Source organism: Ciconia boyciana, chromosome 4, assembly GCF_034638445.1.
Source record: "Ciconia boyciana chromosome 4, ASM3463844v1, whole genome shotgun sequence".
NCBI classification, from domain to species: Eukaryota; Metazoa; Chordata; class Aves; order Ciconiiformes; family Ciconiidae; genus Ciconia; species Ciconia boyciana.
This window is the reverse complement of record NC_132937.1, coordinates 54,958,657-54,978,530: the sequence shown is the minus strand read 5'-3', so window position 1 is coordinate 54,978,530 and position 19,874 is coordinate 54,958,657. Positions and strand designations below refer to the sequence as shown.

At 39.8% G+C, this 19,874-nt stretch overlaps 1 protein-coding gene across 2 annotated transcripts in view; it reads right to left on the bottom strand.

Annotated features, from left to right (window-relative positions):
- FOCAD (focadhesin) overlaps positions 1 to 19,874 on the bottom strand; it is a 143,553-nt gene that overhangs the window by 36,775 nt on the left and 86,904 nt on the right. For both annotated transcript variants that reach the window (XM_072859913.1, XM_072859914.1), the window contains exons 19-23: positions 18,768 to 18,851; positions 17,127 to 17,262; positions 12,926 to 13,114; positions 12,551 to 12,672; positions 1,467 to 1,559 (exon numbers count right to left, since the gene is read on the bottom strand). In XM_072859913.1, coding sequence (XP_072716014.1) covers positions 1,467 to 1,559; positions 12,551 to 12,672; positions 12,926 to 13,114; positions 17,127 to 17,262; positions 18,768 to 18,851 — 624 coding nt within the window. The remainder of the gene's footprint in view (positions 1 to 1,466; positions 1,560 to 12,550; positions 12,673 to 12,925; positions 13,115 to 17,126; positions 17,263 to 18,767; positions 18,852 to 19,874) is intronic.

Here is a 19,874-nt window from a genome sequence, read left to right as displayed (position 1 = left end):
TTCTTCTGCACCTGGCAGAGCATGGGAAGCTGAAAAGTCCTTGACTGGTGTAAACATTACTTAGCAACAACTAAAACATCAGTGTGTTAACAACATTAGTCTCATATTAAATCCATAACACAGCACTATACCAGCTACTAGGAAGAAAATTAATTCTAGCCCAGCCGAAACCAGGACAGTAGACACAGTAAAGGACAAGGGACTTTCAGGTGTCCAAAGGGGAAAAAAATCCCCACACAAGTGTTTTTGTGAACTGGACTCTATGAACGTCTGCCTCCAAAGTGTATAAATGATTACTGTACTAGCTGTTCAGAAATACTGAATTATGTACTATCCAGACTACTCATCTTATACTGTAGTCTCTTTTGGCCATCTCAGATGAAATGTACTACAGAAGCATAAGGAGTAAGTAAAGATACTAGGTCTTCAGTGAGGGACTTCAGAAGCAACAAAAGTAGGCTCTATTGCCCTGTAAAATGGCATGAAATCCTAGAGAGGCTTTCAGAAACCAGTTTGGTAAATGCCAAGCTTCTTGTGAAACCTTCCCTCAGAGGGGAAGCAAAATAGGAAAGTAATTAAATGCAAGCAACAATGGCCCCCTCTGTAGTTACGACCTAAAATTACAATTTGAATAGCTGCTGCCTGCTTTGTAATGGGGCTGGCTCGGTATAGAATGTAATTATTTTGCTGATGGCCAAGATAAAATTTGTTTTGAAAATGTTAGAGAAGCATATGTTTTGCAGCACAGCAAAACAAGGAACAGTCAAAGTTTCTAGAATTCGCTCAGCAACCTGAGCTGCTCACACTGAAAACAGCTGATGTGGCCTTGAAATACAACAAATAAGCCCTTCTAGTAGCACAAAGAGAGCCTTCTAGAAGGCAGCTATTTGTTCAAAGTTTTTTTAGATAATTTTCCTGTTAAAAAACAAATGACACTACATTGCTCTAGATATCAGGTCGGCTAACCTAATGAAAGAGAGGTTTTAAGATATTTCCTAATCATTAGAGAGGGTGAAAAAAATCAAAAGACTAATCCCTCACAGTGTGACAGCATTACATGCTGATTAAGAGAAGGTCGATTTAATGAATCATTCCTCGATAGCTTCTGTTCTCCTTTGTGATACCATTATTACAAAATTCCTACCCAAAATAACAGGTTAGAGCTCTAGCTAAAATTTCATATTCTAAAAATTCTAAGAAATGATACATTCTGCAATTTGACATAGGAACAAGACTGCAAGTACCTGAACTGTAAGCAGAAGTTACACATCTACAAAGTATCCCAGATTGTGCTGCCATTAACCGAAGACTCATTTTTATTTCCTTTTCATAAATTTTATTATTAAACACCTCAAGCTTTATTTTTAAATTATTGTAACATGCATGGATGCTCTTCCTGGTAAAAACAAAACTCATACCACTTGAATAAGCATTAATGTGGACAATACTATGTACCTCGAAATTACCTGCAGGACTGCACTGTAGGTTCGACTCATAAATCCTAACCAGGACTGTGGCAGCAGTATGGAGCGGTGCCATTCAGAAGGTTGAATGTTAACCTGTGCAGCACATCAGAAAGGGTAGAAGCAGTTACATTAAGTCTAACATATGCAGAATGTACGTTCTCCAACCTGTGATTTGCAGGCAATCTTTTGCTCATGCCCACAGGACATTGCACATGGCTGCAGGAAACTAAAATGATAATGTACTTCGTTCTCTTTTCTGGTTTTACCCACACCAAGTTTCAACTTCGTTACCCAGGCCAGACAAAACTGGTTGCTTCAGGTAGTTCAATAGGTAATTGATCCCAGAGAGAGCAGTGGAATTGTATGTGGCAATAAGCACAACACTTAGTAGCACTGGTAGACAAAAACACGTACATAACAAAGCTGTTAGTGCATTTTAAGTTTGTCATTGTTTTTGTAAATCTTAGGTGCTTCTAAAAGCTTTAAACAGACACTTAAATACAAGTAGATGACTATCTAAATACAGGGGAGATTATTCAAAAGGAGTCAGTATCCATGACTGGGGTATATATAACTATGCCTATGTGATTCTCTGAGTAGAATCACAGAATCATAGAACAGTTTGGGTTGGAAGGGACCTTTGAAGGTCATCTAGTCCAAGCCCCCTGCAATGAGCAGGGACATCTTCAACTAGATCAGGTTGCTCAGAGCCCCGTCCAACCTGTCTTTGAGTGTTTCCAGGGATGGGGCATCTACCACCTCTCTGGGCAACCCGTTCCAGTGTTTCACCACTCTCACTGTAAAAAACTTCTTCCTTATATCTAGTCTGAATCTACCCTCTTTTAGTTTAAAACCATTACCCTTTGGCCTATCGCACCAGGCCCTGCTAAAAAGTTTGTCCCCATGTTTTTCTTTCTTATAAGCCCCCTTTAAGTACTGAAAAGCCACAATAAGGTTTCCCCGGAGCCTTCTGGGATGAGCCCAAACAGCTTCATTCAGGCTGAACCACCTCAAGTCTCTCAGCCTTTCTTCGAAGGAGAGGTGTTCCATCCTTCTGATCATTTTTGTGGCCCTCCTCTGGACCCGCTCCAACAGGTCCATGTCTTTCCTGTGCTGAGGACTCCAGAGCTGGATGCAGTACTCAGGTAGGGTCTCACCAGAGCAGAGCAGAGGGGCAGAATCACCTCCCTCGACCTGCTGCCACGCTTCTTTTGATGCAGGCCCCAGATACAGTTGGCCTTCTAGGCTGCGAGCGCACGTTGCCGGCTCATGTCCAGCTTTTCGGTCACCAGTACCCCCAAGTCCTTCTCCACAGGGCTGCTCTCAATCCCTTCACCCCCCAGCCTGTATTGATACTGGGGGTTGTCCCAATCCCAGTGCAGGACCCTGCACTTGGCCTTGTTGAACCTCATGAAGTTCACATGGGGCCACTTCTTGAGCTTGTCCAGGTCCCTCTGGATGGCATCCTGTCCCTCAGGCGTGTCAACCGCACCACTCAGCTTGGTGTCATCTGCAAGCTTGCTGAGGGTGCACTCGATCTCACTCTGTCATTGATGAAGATATTAAACAGTACTGGTACCAATATGGACCCCTGAGGGACACCACTCATCACTGACCCCCATCTGGACACTGAGCCATTGACCCACTACGCTCTGGATGCGACCATCCAACCAATTCCTCATTCACCGAATACCCACCCATCAAATCCATACATCTCCAATTTAGAGAGAAGGATGTTGTGGGGACCATGTCAAAGGCCTGACAGAAGTCCAGATAGACAACATCTGTAGCTCTTCCCTTGGCCACTGATGTAGTCACTCCATCATAAAAGGCCATTAGGTTGGTTAGGCAAGACTTGCCCTTGGTGAAGCCATGCTGGCTGTCCCGAATCACCTCCCTGTCCTCCATGTGTCTTAGCATAGCTTCTAGGAGGATCTGTTCCATGATCTTCCCAGGCACAGAGGCGATGCTGACAGGTAGGCAGTTCCCAGGGTCCTCCTTTCTGTCCTGGGAAACTGTCCCTGAGGGCAGTTTCCCAGGGGGTCCTATTGACGAACTCCTTGAACAGCTGGAATTTTGCCTTCCTAAAATTCAGGGTCCTGACTTTACACTTCGCCTGACCCATATCCCTCAGGACTGTGAACTCCACCAGTGCATGATTGCTGCAGCCCAGGCTGCCTCCAGTCTTGACGTCACAAATTAGCTCACTTGCGTGGGTGACCAACAAGTCCAGTATTACATCCCCTCTGGCAGGGCTGTCTATACCTGGCTTAAGCACATAGATCAAACTTCCTTTAAGGAAAGGAATTGTTAAAAAAAGAAAGGAACCACAACGTTTCTTTCTAGGAAGCACCAGTATAGAACAAACAGGAGGAAAGCAACACCACCTCAAAGATAATTTAAAGAAATATGTAACAGCTCTCTCTGCCTGCCTCCAAATCTCACACAGGTATGACAGCCTCAACTTCACAACAAAAGAAAAACAGTAAACTACACAATCTGATGTACGTGCAGAGACTTTCCTGAGGAGCCCAAGGTTGTTCTCTTCACTAAGTACCACAGCAAACTGTCTCAAAGACTTTTTCAAAGCATGTTGAAAACCAAAAATGAAGTCAAGTGATCTCAGCAACAAGCCATTTTCTAGCCCTTGGTAGTTTAATGAAGTAATTACAGGGGTAAGCTAAACAGAATGGGTCACAAATTCAAGGCTGCCAAGAAAGTTTTTCCAGACATCAGAGTCCTGCATGGTATATGTACCTCTCTCCCTGCAATTTGCATGTTATGCAATTTATAAATCAAATATATTAATTCACAAAAAACGTGTATCACAACTAAACAGAAGATTCCCTATTTCCCTCTCTCCATGACTGTCTTAATTGCAGCAACATTTTATTAAAGTAAGATAGGACTTCAGGTGTCCTTTCCTTTTAAACTGCTGTGTTTTCAGACCCACAAACAACATAAGCTCCGTAATTAAAACGATGGGTGTGCATTGTTTTATATATTCCACAGTGGGGATACAGAATTGATTTTTCTTGCTACTGTCCAATTATTTCTACTGTCTGCCTCTACCAAAAAGATGAAAAAATGCCATCACAGCCATTTGGACTCCATTGGAAATAAGTTATTTAATCTCAGCAGTTTCCAGGGTAATCAGTTTTTAATAAAGGAAAGGCAAGCATGTCAGGTTGAGGTGAGATGGGATATATCTCCGTATCCACTGTTTAAGGCCCACACTTTCTATTTCCAAATTAAAAGAACATGCCAGTCTTCCTGAGTTATGGAAAAACCCTGTGAGCTGTGATCAAAAATTCTGCAAAGCCTACCTAGAGTAACTCATCTTGCCAGGCTTAATCCCAGAAGATTACTATTCTTCCTTTTTATTCCTCCTATTTTATTACGGAGACTAGTCACTGTTAACGTGTAAAACACTCCATGCCTCAAGGTATGCAAAACCCTCCTTCCTCCATCATGTGCTCCACTGGCCTCCTCTGTACAGAATGGTTAACCAAGATAAACAACTGAACTCCCCTTGTCTGTTAGTTATCTTCCTAAGTCTTCCTGCTTCATCTCCTCTATTTTATGCCCCTCATCATCTACATAAAGCAGTCAATATCTTTCTTTACATGGATCTTTACATGTAACAGAAAACAAAGGACTATGCTAAAGCTTCATGCCCACTGTCAGTGAACTTAAAACAGTTTTGAGTAAGTACTAATACATCTATACAAATAAGTCAAATCTAGAAGTCAACCAATTAAAAGAGATGACCTACTCCACCCCACCACCAGTACAAATACACCCTGCAGAAAAAAAGAAATCTCATCTTTAAATTACTCAATTAACACTAGTCCTTCCTTTTTAGCCAAAATTTTATTCACACACCCCTTTCATCTCTGCTCATCAATTCCTCCAACAAGTTGATGAGCAGTCAAGGCTCCAGTCAGAATTGTTTGCCTTCAGTTCCTGAGGCATGTGCAGCAACTCCAGTCTTCCCCTTTGGCTCTACTTTGAAACTATTTTAGACTTGTGCATTTAGATTTGTCTGGGCTCATGGTGATCTATGAAGTTCACCATGTAATCCACACTTGTGCACCAGAGCAAAAGGAGGCCTTCAAAACACTTCAGGTGCTCACGCAGGAAATACAAAGCTTTAGGCATATTGTTGCAGTTAAAGCAACTAGACAACATGGTCTAATCAGGAAGGTATTATTAGCACCTTGCACATCTTACCTAAAATTTGCAGATGTGCTTGATGACCAGCAGAACTGCTGAGCAGCTTTTGATTAATTAACTTTCTTCATGGCAGTAAACATTTTGCAGATACGTGGAATGAGAGGATGACAAGAGGGAATAGAACATCTTCACATAACAGAGAAGACTCAAGTAAAATTCACCTATGACTGAAAATGATTGGACGTAATGCTGAAGATTACCACATCAGCAGTGCTGATAACCACTATTTCAGTACAGGAAACAAGCAGTCTTTACTTCTCTTCTATCACTAGATACACAATGATAACAACAACTACATCAGACATTGGTTAACTAATACTAGCAAGCACAGACAAAGCTGACAATAAGTGAAGTTCAGATTCTTTTGAGTGTGCAATTTATATGTAAGAAGATACTGGGCAGGTGGGAGGCACAGGGAAGGAGGCTCAAGGGACTTCTGAACCAACAACGAGTGGTTCTGAAACACTGCCACACTGGTCCTGGGATGTTCTTAGGAGGAAGCATAGCCAGATCAGGCTGCCAAGTAGTTTTCAAGGAAGACCTGTAGCCTGACATCTGAGGCAATAAGAAACAGCATGAGCTAGGAGCTAGTAATCTGAGCCTGGTGATTGATGCTTAAGAAGGACATGTCTCCCTTAAAAGACACACAAGCATAGACTGTGTGGGTGAAAACCCAGGACAGGGAATGCTGGCAAACCACAGGAGATACTACTCCTGTACATCAACACTTCTGAATACACATGGCACACGTTTTTGCATGCTTCTGCAAGATTGGAAAGTTATTTCAAATGAAATCAGAAGCTCATTTCCCCTCTCCAGTGCACCCCCAATAAAAATCAAACACCATGGCAAGATCTGGACGAGCTTTCTTTCAGCACTGGTGCCTTCGTGCTGCCACAGATGTTTGTGTATCGCTTACTCATTTTGCACTGATACATAGCCAGCAGAGGGCACACAAAACAAATTCAGGGAACAGTGAAATTAAGCATGTTTCTATCACTTCCCTGGGTATCTAATTGAGATAATACTGTTCAAAGAACCTAGAAAGTATGATATCATTAATGTTTATGGCCCATCTTAAAATTTGTTGTGGAGCAGGGAGACTGGAAATCACAGTAAGTTCTTTTGCTAAGTACAGCAGGTTTCCACCTAGATAGCCCTGCCAACTCACACGGTCCCTAAATTCAGCTCATCTCTAACAAGCACGTGGCTGTGAAAATGTGTTTTAGACAATACCCATATTTCAGTGAAATGTTTAGGCATGTAGTTAAATGATCTCTTCTCAGATGGGACATAGGAACTGCAGCCTCAGTGATTCCATACATACGGCTAGCTTTACATATCCATATCAATGAAATAGTGAAGTAGCATCTCTTTTCATCTCAAATTTTGCTTAGAGGCTCTTTTTAACGTACTTGCACACACACATTTCCAAATCCTCCTCCCAGCATTCCTTTGTGAGAAAAAAATAGCCTGTCTGTCTCCAAGGCACATTAGACTGAGGGGGAGAAAAGCAAAAATCTGTCAACAAACTTACTTCCTGAATATCGTTTCATCACTGGAGGAGACACATTCAGTGAATTCAGTAATGGAAACCAGCACAAATTAGTTCATAATCTGAACTACATCCATTGAAATACATAGGCACAGAAGAATATACTACAGCGAATTCTGTTGCAGAAAATCCAATTATCATCTTAAGGTACTTCACATACAAGGTTTGAATAAGCCCTTGAATCTCTTGATTACATCAAAATCAAACCAGGAAAGAAATGTACACAAGGAGCTTTCTACTGTAGTGCTCAAAGATGCATGTCATCAGAGCACATCTAATGAACACACTTAAAATAGGAGCAGGGAATGCTTCTTCCATGAGTATATAGAGTGCCTAACATTATTATTATTTATAGAGCAGTATTTAATACTGTACAACTCACCACTGGCACCCAACTTCGCAACTGTGTCTGTAAATATTACTAATTATTAGGGCAAAATAACTGTGCTATTTCCAACACAAAGAAAGCACTTGAATATTGAGAAACATGCAAAGGCAAGACCATCCTCCTCTATTTTAAAAACACTGCACGGGTTCAGACTGTCAAAGCCACCATTTACCACACCCGTATGCCAAAAGCAGGCCACCTCTGTGCTTTATGCTTGTAGCATGAACTGTTCCCTTCACCTCCACTAAAGAAAGAAAAGATGGGTAGCTAGCTGAAAGCCTAGTAACTTTAACACAAAACATACATTTACAGAACCAGCAAAACATACAGTACATGATGTGAACACATGTGACTATTCATCCTCATTCATTTTCACAACAGGGATAAGTGAAGCTGGTCAGAGATTATTCCTACAAACTCCTAAGAAGAATTACTCCAAAACCTGAAACAGTCACAGGTAATTATTAGCTCATCTAGCCCAGGTGACTGTGATGAACCCCAGGGACTTCCTGTGCAGTGTGATCCAGGCAGCTGTAGAGAAACCAAAGAAAACCCACAGTCTGTGTGACTTCTGATCGCTGTGACTACACTAACTTACATGTCCTCTCAAAGAGAGGTTAACAAGCTCTGTTTAATAATCAATCAAACAGCACATCCCTATGTCTGGGGCAAAGATGATCTTCCTCTTTCAAGTCACTAGTGACCAGCGCATTTCAAACGCACCACTGTTTATTGAACATATGTTCTGCCTCCCATGAGATACCAGTTCAAATAACATCAAAAAACCCTTCTGTGTCTTAATCTGATCCTGCTGACAGGTATTACAGCTGCATCCAATCCCTCAGCTAGAATAGCACCTAGGAGGTAGAGTAAGTCTGGCCAATTAAGGTTTAACAGTAAATTACTTTTTTACTCTTGTTGTTACTGTTAGATTTGAATGGCAGCTAAACCCAGGTATTTGTTATTTGTATGCTTTATAGACTTTTAAACATATAGGAAGAAATTCTTTCCTCTGCATACAAACCTCATGTAACTTGGTTCTTTTGGTAGCAGAATCTCAGGCATCACATTTTTACACATAAAGAATCTCACAAAAATGAAACTGGTTGCCTCAAGCCCCTTCCCATGCCCCAGTTTTCAAAAAACTAAGTGTAATAATGGCAACTAACCATATGCAGATACAGACAGATATGCAACCTGTAGGTTCATATTCTACAGATGTGAACATAGATCAAATCACTGAAGAGAGAAATACATTATTATGCCAGTATGGCAAATATACTGATGACTGCTAATCCCTAACTAAGGAAATGACAACTGCTGGGGATTTTTAGAGATAAAATAAAAGGATGCTTGCCATCTCCCAATTAAATGTAATTTCTTGGTGTTTACATCCACCTCATGGTTTTCTCACAGCTTTATGCTGACTGCAATGCTTCAAAGGCAACTTTAAGTCTTCTTAATGAAACGCTTCTTAAAAAGTCACTGTAAGAATTAAAAAAAAACCCAAAATAAAAAGGAGTCAAAGCAGTACCAAAGAAGTGTCATCCTGGTAATTTAAAATTCCTAAAAAACCTGCTTAATGCGCTGTGTTGAACTCTGAAGCAACTTTGCAAAAACACGTTAATTCCTATAGCCACTGCAGCAAAAAGATGAGCCTAGGTCCTACTAACTCAATTTTCTTAGACCAATACTGCTATTTGATAGTTTTATAGCTTAAGCTCCCTGTTTTTACTGTTAAACTCTGCTCCCCAGAAGAACACTGATGACTAAACAAACACTAAGGCATGAAATTCAGTCGGATGAGCCCAGGGATTTGTTTCTCTTCTAGCCAAAGGCCCAAATACCTTTTTCCTGACAACCCTAACTCCAACTGTCTCTATGTACAAGGGAAAAAAAGGCAAGAAAAACCTTTTTTGTCTTTTAAAGCATTGTAAGCTCAGAACAGAAATACTGCTATATTTTGATCAAAATTTTATAATTATTGTGAATTTTCACTAAAAGGGTGCAGTTAGGATTGTCTGAAGATCGTTTGTGTTTAGGTTTATACTTCAAACATACTTGGATTTCTTTTTAGTTTATTACACCTTGAATCAATTGACTATGTAAAATACTGAGATACTTAACAAAATATTTCTGTCTCCAGTCATTGGTATGTATTCACTAACTCCACCCTGTTCACCACATTCAATAAAAAAACCATACTTTGTCAAGCAAACCATTTTAAAATTGTGTTTCTATGAAGGCAGCTTGTTAGCACAAGAAAAGTAAATTTTTGATGTGCTGCTGGATGTTATAATCACTGCTAGTACGCACATATAAATGATTTAATTTTTTTACCAGATATTGTATTTGGTGCTTTAGTAGGGCAACAGGCGAGTGTTTACAACATAGCAGTTTAGAACTGATCATCGTCCCACTGTAATTTGGCTTATGTAACACTTTAGTACATGCCTTTTATTATAATATAATTAAATATGTTTTTTTCCAGAACCTCTGGCACCAAACCCAGGTCGCACTGAATTAAGCAACTACATAGAAGGCAGAGCTTTTCTTTCTGGATGCTATGCAAGCCCACACTTCATTCATAACTCGTTACTCTAAATCTGCTCCTCTGACATATTGTGCAATATCCTTGTGGACTTCCCCTGGTGCTCTCCACTGGAGCATCCAAGTAGCTAGAAAACATCCATTAATTTACTTGCACACTCCTGTGATGATGAGGGGTATTATCTCCAGTTTCTGCTTTCATTCTTTAGCAGTAAAGATGTCAAGATGGAAAATATCTATTAAATTTGCATACATGATTAGATACCTTGAGATCTGTGTTTAAGGGTGATTTTTGTTTTTTTATTTTTACTAGTTTGAGAGAAGAACTTGCCATCTGAAGTACTTCATAACCGTGCTGACACTGCCTTCATAACACAGTGTCAGGGAGGGATGTCTATACCCCAGTCCAACTGGCACAGACTGGCTTTCATCCTTGTACCACTTGGCCTAACTTCTACTGGGATCCATGTGGTGTCTCTGTGGCCACAAGACATGACTATTACTTTTTGTGGCTCTTCAGTTCAGAAGGACCAAAATGACAAGATGTATGATAGGTAAAAATTTATGTGTATGCTGGCACGTGGAAGTGTTTGAGAAGATGGTACAGAGCTGGAAGACTGCACTAGGTAGAAGCAGACAATTTCAGCATGGTGCACATTCACATTGCCCAAGTGGAAACTTCAGGCAAACTATGCTGCAGACAGGTTTGCTAGAGAGGGAACTACTTCATTTGCTCCAAAGAGACCAAGGGTGTGAACCCATACAAACGCAGTGTGAACAAGCAGAGAGCAGGATCTGAGAGCAAAGCCAGGAGGGAGCCACATGGATGCATCACAGGATCAGAATGTAGTGCCCATGCATTTTCCACTGCAGATACCTGCGTCCTGTGTCAGGCTTTCAGTTTGTAAACAGAAAACTCTCCAAACTCTGTGCACACAACCTTCCACTCAAACCCTGTGCTGTACTTATTTCTTAACAGAAAATGTTTGTTGTCAGTGATTTTATTAGCATCATAAAAGAATTTCGCAGCAGGTAGGCTCCAGGTCTGTTGGGTGTCAGTCACAAACCAAAATCAGGACCCAGACATGCTCCCACCTGCAAACCATTTCTCATTAATTCTACCTCTTCCAACTTCTGCAACAAGCACAGTATGAGTGTTGTTGGCTAAAACACTTCTTCTTACTGCACAGTTCTGGTTCACTGTCAACAAAGTATCCATGCTGTGCTCTGAAGAAAAGGCTCCTCTGTACAAAACAGCATACAATCAAATTATCTTTAATAGCACCAAATAGCCTGTACACAGGACAGAGAAAGGAGTAGTAATGGGACTGTTTAAGCTTTTCTACCTTTGAAAAGTAGAACACGAATTGGTATTCCTGTGGGGTGGACAAAAAAATATATTTAAAATGTCCAGATATTCATACATTGTTTTCATTTCTGGACATACTGCCTAAGACTCAATCTAAATTTTATAGAAATTTCTTTTATTGTCATCTATGCTCTCTTGCTCACATCAGACTGATAGAATTCATACATTCTTATTTATGTCCTGTGAGCAGAAACTTCACCCTCCAATGCATGTAATTTACCTCTGCAGCAATACAAAATGATCATATTAACAGAATTATTTTATGAACTTTTAAAGAGATTAATACACTTCCACTTGTGTTAGTAACTGCTCTCATTGGCATAACATTGGGAAAGGAACACTTATTTCCCTAGATCCAGTTTAACTACTTACTTTGCTTTACTGCTCTCCAAAATTTTCACAGATCAACTTTCGTATCAACCAGAAAAGTACCGTAATTCTAAACTCTCTGAAAGATTTTGTTACAAGCACTTTATTTTCTGTAATGATTAAGTGTGGGCTTATTTCATGCCCTTTTTCCAAAACTGCACCAAAGGTAACTGCATAGTTTCAGTGGCGTAGGCCTAATAAGTCAGGGAGCTGAAACATTTAAGAGAGAATAAAACAGCAAGTCTTAGCAAGGTGTAGATGTCATTTCCCCACAGAGTCCCATCATTGTTCAGACCTGCTATCCACCTACAACTGGTTACATATGACAGGTATAAGGCAGGTATAGTAGTCTGCAAGGCAGATAAAGACAAAGGTCAGCTTCTGTTTGTTCTACTGATTTTCAGAGGAGGTACTTCAGCAATGAACACTTGAAAAAAAGTATTTACATGTTCAATTCAAGTTCATTGTCCCTCACAGCAACTTTAGTTAATTATGATACATTCACGTATGCCATTTGCTAGCTAATACTAATTCCTAATTAGCATAAACAAATGAGGTAGTAAGGCAGGGAAAGAAGCCTACTACTTCTGGAAAGGGAAGAAAACCCTCCAACTTACCTCATGAATGAGGGCTACCAACATCTGCTGGAAATTGCGTGCCCTGCTGGCCAGAAATCGACTAATAGGCTTGCCATCTTTGCCCACATGGACTGGAAGGTCGTAACACAACAACATGCCAGCTTAAAGAGGGAGGGGAAAAGAAAGGTCAATACCAATACTCATGCTAATATTTCAGAAGTCTTGCATAAGTCACTGGAGAACCCAAAGCAAAATGAAGTTAACTTAACAAAGCCAACAATTTAAAAGCATATGTAAGCATATGCAAGTGGCATAAGATGTCATCGTTTCTTAAACTGATCCACTCTCAGATTCATAGAAATCTTTGCGTCAAAGCATGCATACTTGTCTAACTTCAAGAAAGTGACAGCTTACCTGCAAGGCCTGGCGTCATGCCTGGTTGTTTGTTCCTCTCATACATTTTCAGCAAGAAGTTTGGAACACCTGCCATGGTCTTCCCCTGGTCTGAGCGTGTGGTCCCTCCTCTCAAGGCAGAATGATACACACCACGGGGCATGTTGGTCATCTCCTGTTTCACAAGTGATGCTGCAAACTCTTCAAATGCTGGATGAAGTGCAAGAAAATGAGGAGAAAGGAAAGGGAATGTCAGAGTCTGATGACTGAGAGACCAAACAAACCCTGGAAAACCCAAAATGACACCTGTGCTTCAGGGGAGATATGCTTAGATAAACTAGTAATGACACATTCAGATGAAAGTTCAAGGTCAGAGAACTGAGAACTCCTAGCAAGTCTCTCTGACACCATACTTGCTGCCACTGCAACTTCAAGAAGCTCTAAGTCATGTCAGATACAGAGGCTGGGAAGAAAAATAGCCTTAACTATTCCATGAGCTGTTGATTGCATTCTTCGATTGCTACACCAATAACACTGGCACATGCTGTCGGGACAATGAGAAATAAAACTGATGTTTCTAAAACCAGGTTGCTCTTATAGAGATTTAAAAGAAGCACAATGCAAAGAGGGTAGATGGAGAGAGAAAGTGTATATGCAAACAGGGGATACAGAGAGAGAGAAGTATTACCTTGATTTCTGTTACCATAGCACTACAAATTTTTTATTAAGTTCTGTGCTCTCAAGCTATGCATTTTATAGTCTAACCTGGTATATTAATTCTGCATAATTTTAAAAAGTTATTGTAGATTTGTGAAGTCAATCTGAAGCAGCTAACTGCAGAGACACATTAGAAAACTGGTCATATCTCTGGTCATACCCTGTATGTACATATACATGACTGCATGGTGTTTGTTACCACATCACAACTGAGAGCCAACATTGTATCAGCACCTTGCAAACCTGATATGTTTAAAAGTCTGTTAGTGCTTTCGTTATACAACTGAGTTTCAAGGGGGTTTATAACAACTGTTTCACACTAGGCTTGAAACTTTGGCATACAAGTTCCCAAATCACATGCAGTCCTGCTTTGACTAGAGGACAAAGGAGACAAAAGGGCTCTCACTCATCCTTTCTGGGTCCAAGAAATACCTATGACAGCTTGGAATAACATAGTTTTATACTGGAACTTCCTCACATTTCCTGTTTTCAGCAAGTTCCCGTGATTTTCAGTAATGCTCTTTTCCAATTCAGCTTCATAGTGGAGTAGTAGCAGTCTAAATCTGATAGGTTTTTGTAGCGTGGCAGGAAGGGCACCTACATCTGGGGTTTTCTTTTTCTCCACCTGTAATGCCTATACTCTTCAAACAAAAACCTCAGAACGCAGTTAGCAATTTTCACTACAGTGATTCAGACAGAAACTGTAAATCTTCGTCCCCAATCCTCAACACTATATACTCTACCAACAAAACTAAATGTATTGACATGAAAATACTATCCACCTACCTGCTCTAGACTTTTATAAAAGCTTTTTTATTTAGGGTGGCTACAGTAATAGAGAAGAAATTCTCCGAAAGAGGACAGCTCTTTCTCTGCTAGTAACCATCCACATTGACAGAGACACCCTAGCACAGGTAGTATCACTGCTGTCATACTACTGCACTTGCTAGTTATGCCAAAGGACTTAATACTTACAAGCCATCCAAAAGCAATTCTTAAAGCAAGAGATGCAACCAAAGGATCTAGGCTGCCAGATATAAATCAAACTAGAAAATCTGGATAAATTTAATGAAACACCTAGATGTGCAGCAAAGGCTAGAATATCATCTTTTAATGCTTGGAATCAGTCTGAAGGAAAAAAAGAGGTAACTAACAGCACAGGAACAAAATTCTTAGCATCCTTCCTGCAGAGATATACCTCTTAATAATAATAATAATAATAATAATAATAACAACAACAACAACAACAACAACAACAACAACAACAACAACATAGCTGTTGTCTGAAGTTTATAGTTTGTTATATGGGATTATTTTTAATTCTCTGACTACCAGGTTTCAGACATCCAGAATTTAAAACTATTAAAATAAAAAATAAGGCTGTCATACCACTTCTGATACTCTGTAGACTCTAACGCTTTGACACAATGTGGAAACTGAAATGACAAATCAGTTTTAAAGGAGTTTGAGAGAAAATACTACCTAAAACTTCACTTTCCAATGCTTCACATGAGCAGACAGCCATGGTAAATTGAAATTACAGTATGTTCCAACCAACTGCCATAGAAAGTCTACTTTTACTTTGTTTTCTAATTTGTCCTCAGCTCTGTTCCAGAAATAGCCCCTACAGATTTGTTTGCAAGCTTAGACATTTTCCTCCCACAGAGCTGGAGAATGCACTTGGAAAAAAGCCTCACAATTCAATAGTAATGCCTGCACCAAGCCCACATTCTGGTTGGAACCTTTTAACTGCAGCTGCCATAGAAGTGTGTTCAACTCTTCAGGAAGAAGCGTGTGGAGGCTGAAAAAAACTAAAGATTTTCCTCCTGCAAGGATTAAAGAAGAAGGTGGGAAGAAAAAGCAGCAGCAATTCAGAGTTCAAGGAATCAGCAAGGAAAGGCAAGAAGAAGGGAGATCTCGCAAGCAGTGAGCTAAACTTCCTTTAGAAGTTTCAGCTGACTTGGTGTGCACTAACAAGGACTTCGGGGGAAACTCTGAGAAACACAGACTGTCTTCTTAAAAAGCATCTTGGTCATTCTCCTTCTAAGCAGTAAGGAAGCAGTGAATTAATCTCAATAATGTGTAATGGCAGGATTCCAGCAGATGAGATGGCACAGACTGAGCTCCAATAGAACAGAGACTTTGTGGCTCTTGGCCTACCTTGGACATTGTATCATGCACCCAGTTTCATATCCTTTCAGTGGAGCAATTAACTCACAACAACCACCCCTGCCAGTCACTAAAGTTTTTACTCAACTGTTCCATGTTAACTAGCAGTGTTACAAGACGACGACACCTCTGAGGGAGAATCTATTCAGTGATCGTTTGGGTTGGAAAAGCTATTTGCATATATGTTTTTATATCAGTCTGTGGTAGCTGCATCTTTTTATTCAGTCTGTTCTCTCTAAAGTCCTTTCTGGTTTCCCATCCTTCTGGTAAGTTGCCTATCTCAGCATCCGTTACACAGCTTGAGTTTTCTGCCCAGATACATCACACTCTTTCATTGAAGAAGGTTATGTCAGTCTTCCCCACAAAGATTCCAGAACTTACTAGTTCTAGTACTAGTTCTTACTAGTTCTAGCGCATGTAGACTCTCTTAAGTGAGGCTGCACATACTCTGGACTCCAATGCATGGAGTATTTAATGAATGGATCTTTCTAGGAGCACCCCCTGGGGGAAATACTGCAAAATATCTGTGTTATCTAATACTGTCTCATGGCAATGTTTACAGGTTGCAATCACACATCAAGATCCCCAGCATTCTGCTAACCGTGAAATAACAATGCCTGTGTCCAGGCACTAATGTCATAATCTTGTAATTGGAAGTGAAAGATAGCATTAATGAGAGTAATCAAGTGAACATTAAAAATTCTAAATACTAAAGGTGATTCAACTGCATAGGTGTCAAAACAAGTGCATCAGAGACCCTCTGTTGAAGCATACTTCAATATGCTTCACTATCAATATGCATCACTAAAACTAAGCATTAAGCATAGCACTAATATCTTTACTGATTAAGTAGATTTTGTATACAGCATTGTTTTAATACTATTAATACCCTATTTATAAAACACTATGGTTTTGGGTGTGGGGTTTTTTCTTCAGTCCGTGCTGGGCTAAAATACAAAGCTGCCTTTAAAAACATCTGCTCAGTCTTCCTTACTGAAGTTGCACTGTGATGAAACAATGGGCGCTTGAAGTAAATAATAAGTAACTGGCTTTTCCTATAGGACAGATAAGGATTTTAAAGTTATATTATAAGCATTTTTTCCACCATCAGGGCCTCTGACCCACTGTCTTCCTAAAAATGGGTTGAGGGTTTTGTTTTCCTCTGAACTTCTACTTTACATTTTTTCCTGCAATTTGGAAAGATATTTTCCGGGGGGGGGAAGGCTGCACTTTAACATACTTTAACATGACACTCCATTATAAGAAAGTAACATGTTTGTACAGTCACTGTGATTATAAATCTGCAAAGTAACCTCAAATACTGAATATATTATACCTCCTAAAACAGAAGCCGGCGTTAGAGACAACAGCTTGATATATGAAGAACCTGGAACAACAAGATCCACCTCCTTCTCCTCTTCTTCATCTTCATTCATGTCTGCCTCTTCCAGTGAGACAACTTCTGGTCGTGCCTGAAAGATTAAAAAAAAGTAAATGTCAGCACAAAAATTCCGAATCCTCATTACCTTTCATGATTCCAAGTGTCAACCAAGTGTCAAAAATACCAACTAAATATGAAAAGTTCCCCATTTCATTAATTTCACTCTATTTCATTAATTTGAAGCTGAAAGAATAAAAGCTTTTCTTCTACCTGAATGAAAGGCAAAACTGGTTGATAAAAATCACATGGGTATGTAAATCCATATCTGTAATAGTAAAATTAATCTTGACACTTATAGACTGAACTAATATTACTAAAACTTCATTTTCACTCTGATTCTTCTTCAATTAGAGCAAAACAATATTTTATATTGGCACTTTAATATACACAGAGCATTTCTGCTAGACGTTATTTTTCCATACGAATTCTCAGAATTTGAAAAACTGCAACACATTTAGAATGCTTTCAATGAAAACATATTTACTAATTTTCTAACAAGTGTCAAGTAACAGCACCAATAATAGAGAGCTACGTATTACCATGAAAGATTCAGTACTGCCGCAGTGTTTAGAGATTTCCTCATTCTATCTTGTGCTCTTCTATGCAAAACACATTTTTCATTTGTAAGGTTTATGCTGAACTTTTCTCATCGATTTATATAAAGCAAGTACGTTTTTTAATTTTAAAGTTCTTATTCCGACCTTTTCATAATAGCCAGTTACAACATGCAAATGGAGCCAATCTTGTAATAATGCAGTAGATAAAAACTTACAGAAGTATTTACTACGCCATAAAGTACTAATGGACTAGTGATTATTGCCTAGTCTCTCTTACAAGGTTATTGTAAAAAAAAAAAAAAGTCACACAGATGACCTTATATGTTCATCCCCTTGCACTCTTTCATTTTGTAAGGTTATTGAGTCAACTGATCAGACTGAAGTTCCAGAGTTTAACAGCCTTCTACATACTTAAAAGCTTTCCAATAGGTACCTCAATTTCTTTCTGGCTGCCTTTATCAACAAAAAAGCACAATGTTATGCTGTAAAAGGTCAGAACAGAAACACATGAGAAGTTTTCGGCTTACTTCCAAAAATAGCACCTACTTTTCAAACTGACTTGCCCATTTCAGGAACAAAAGCACTAAGCATGAGTGTGGCTGCAATGGATGAAGCAGTAATCACAAAAGCTGCTTAGTGTCAAGACTCAACTGCAAACATTAACAGAAGAGCATAAAAAACAAATCAGGTGCCCAAAAAATAACCTGCTGATTTAACTAATGAAATAAGAAAAACTACCTTTTGACTGCTTAGACCTCACTCAGCTCCATTTGTGCCTTTCCTCTCTCTTAAGTCTTAGTTACACTAATCATACATAATATCATCCCATTTCACCAGCAGGAGCTCATATTCCTTCTATGAGGCTCTGATGGTTGTCTGGTAGAGATGGCACAAGGCGCTCTTTCCCTTCCAAGATGACACAACCCAGGTCAGATGGCAGTGTCAGATGTCCTTACTATTAAACATAGAACATTGCTACCTGTTCAGGAAGATGAAGAATTGTATGTTCTTCAGAGCCAAATGATGAGAGTGATTTATAGGCTGAAATGGCTACAACAGCATCCTAGAAAATTAACAGGAAGAAAAAGAAAGTCACAAGCACAGCGTATGGTATTGCTACCTACTGGAAACTCCACATACAAAGAGCCTATCCACTAACCACTGAATGGTGGAAAAGACTTGAAAATAATAATGTTTTCCTGAGGCACACTCTCAATTGCTTACTTTATATATACAGTGCAAACTAGCAAGACCAATTATCCAGTCTTGATAGCAAACATTCTGATTGCTACACTCCATTACTGCTGTGACGTACAGTAGTAATGTACCATTACTACATGGTAGTTCATGTAGAAATATCTGAGTGTTGTGGTTTAGCCCCAGTCGGCAACCAAGTCCCACACAGCCATTCGCTCACCCTCCCCCCGGTGGGATGGGGGAGAGAATCTGAAGAGCAAAAGTAAGAAAACTCGTGGGTTGAGATAAGAACAGTTTAATAATTGAAATAAAATAAAACAAAATAATAATAACAACAACAACAACAATAATAATAAACTGTAATGAAAAGGAAAACAACAAGAGAGTGAGAGAGGAACAAAACCCAAGAAAAAACCAAGTGATGCAACTGCTCACCACCTGCCAACTGATGCCCAGCCAGTCCCCGAGCAGTGATTGCTGCCCCTCAGCCAACTCCCCCCCAGTTTATATACTGAGCATGACATCATATGGTATGGAATAGCCCTTTGGCCACTTTGGATCAACTATCTTGGGCTATGCCCCCTCCCAGCTTCTTGTGCACCTGGCAGAGCATGGGAAGCTGAAAAGTCCTTGACTGGTGTAAGCACTGCTTAGCAACAACTAAAACACCAGTGTGTTATCAACATTATTCTCGTACTAAATCCAAATCACAGTACTATATCAGCTACTGGAAAGAAAATGAACTCTACCCCAGCCGAAACCAGGACACTGAGCTATATTTAAACTAAAATACTTTGGTTCCACTACCCCTGTGGTGACAATGGTCCAACATTCCCACTGCATTACAATATCCCACGAAAGAATTGAGTTAGTTGTCACAGCTGCAGCT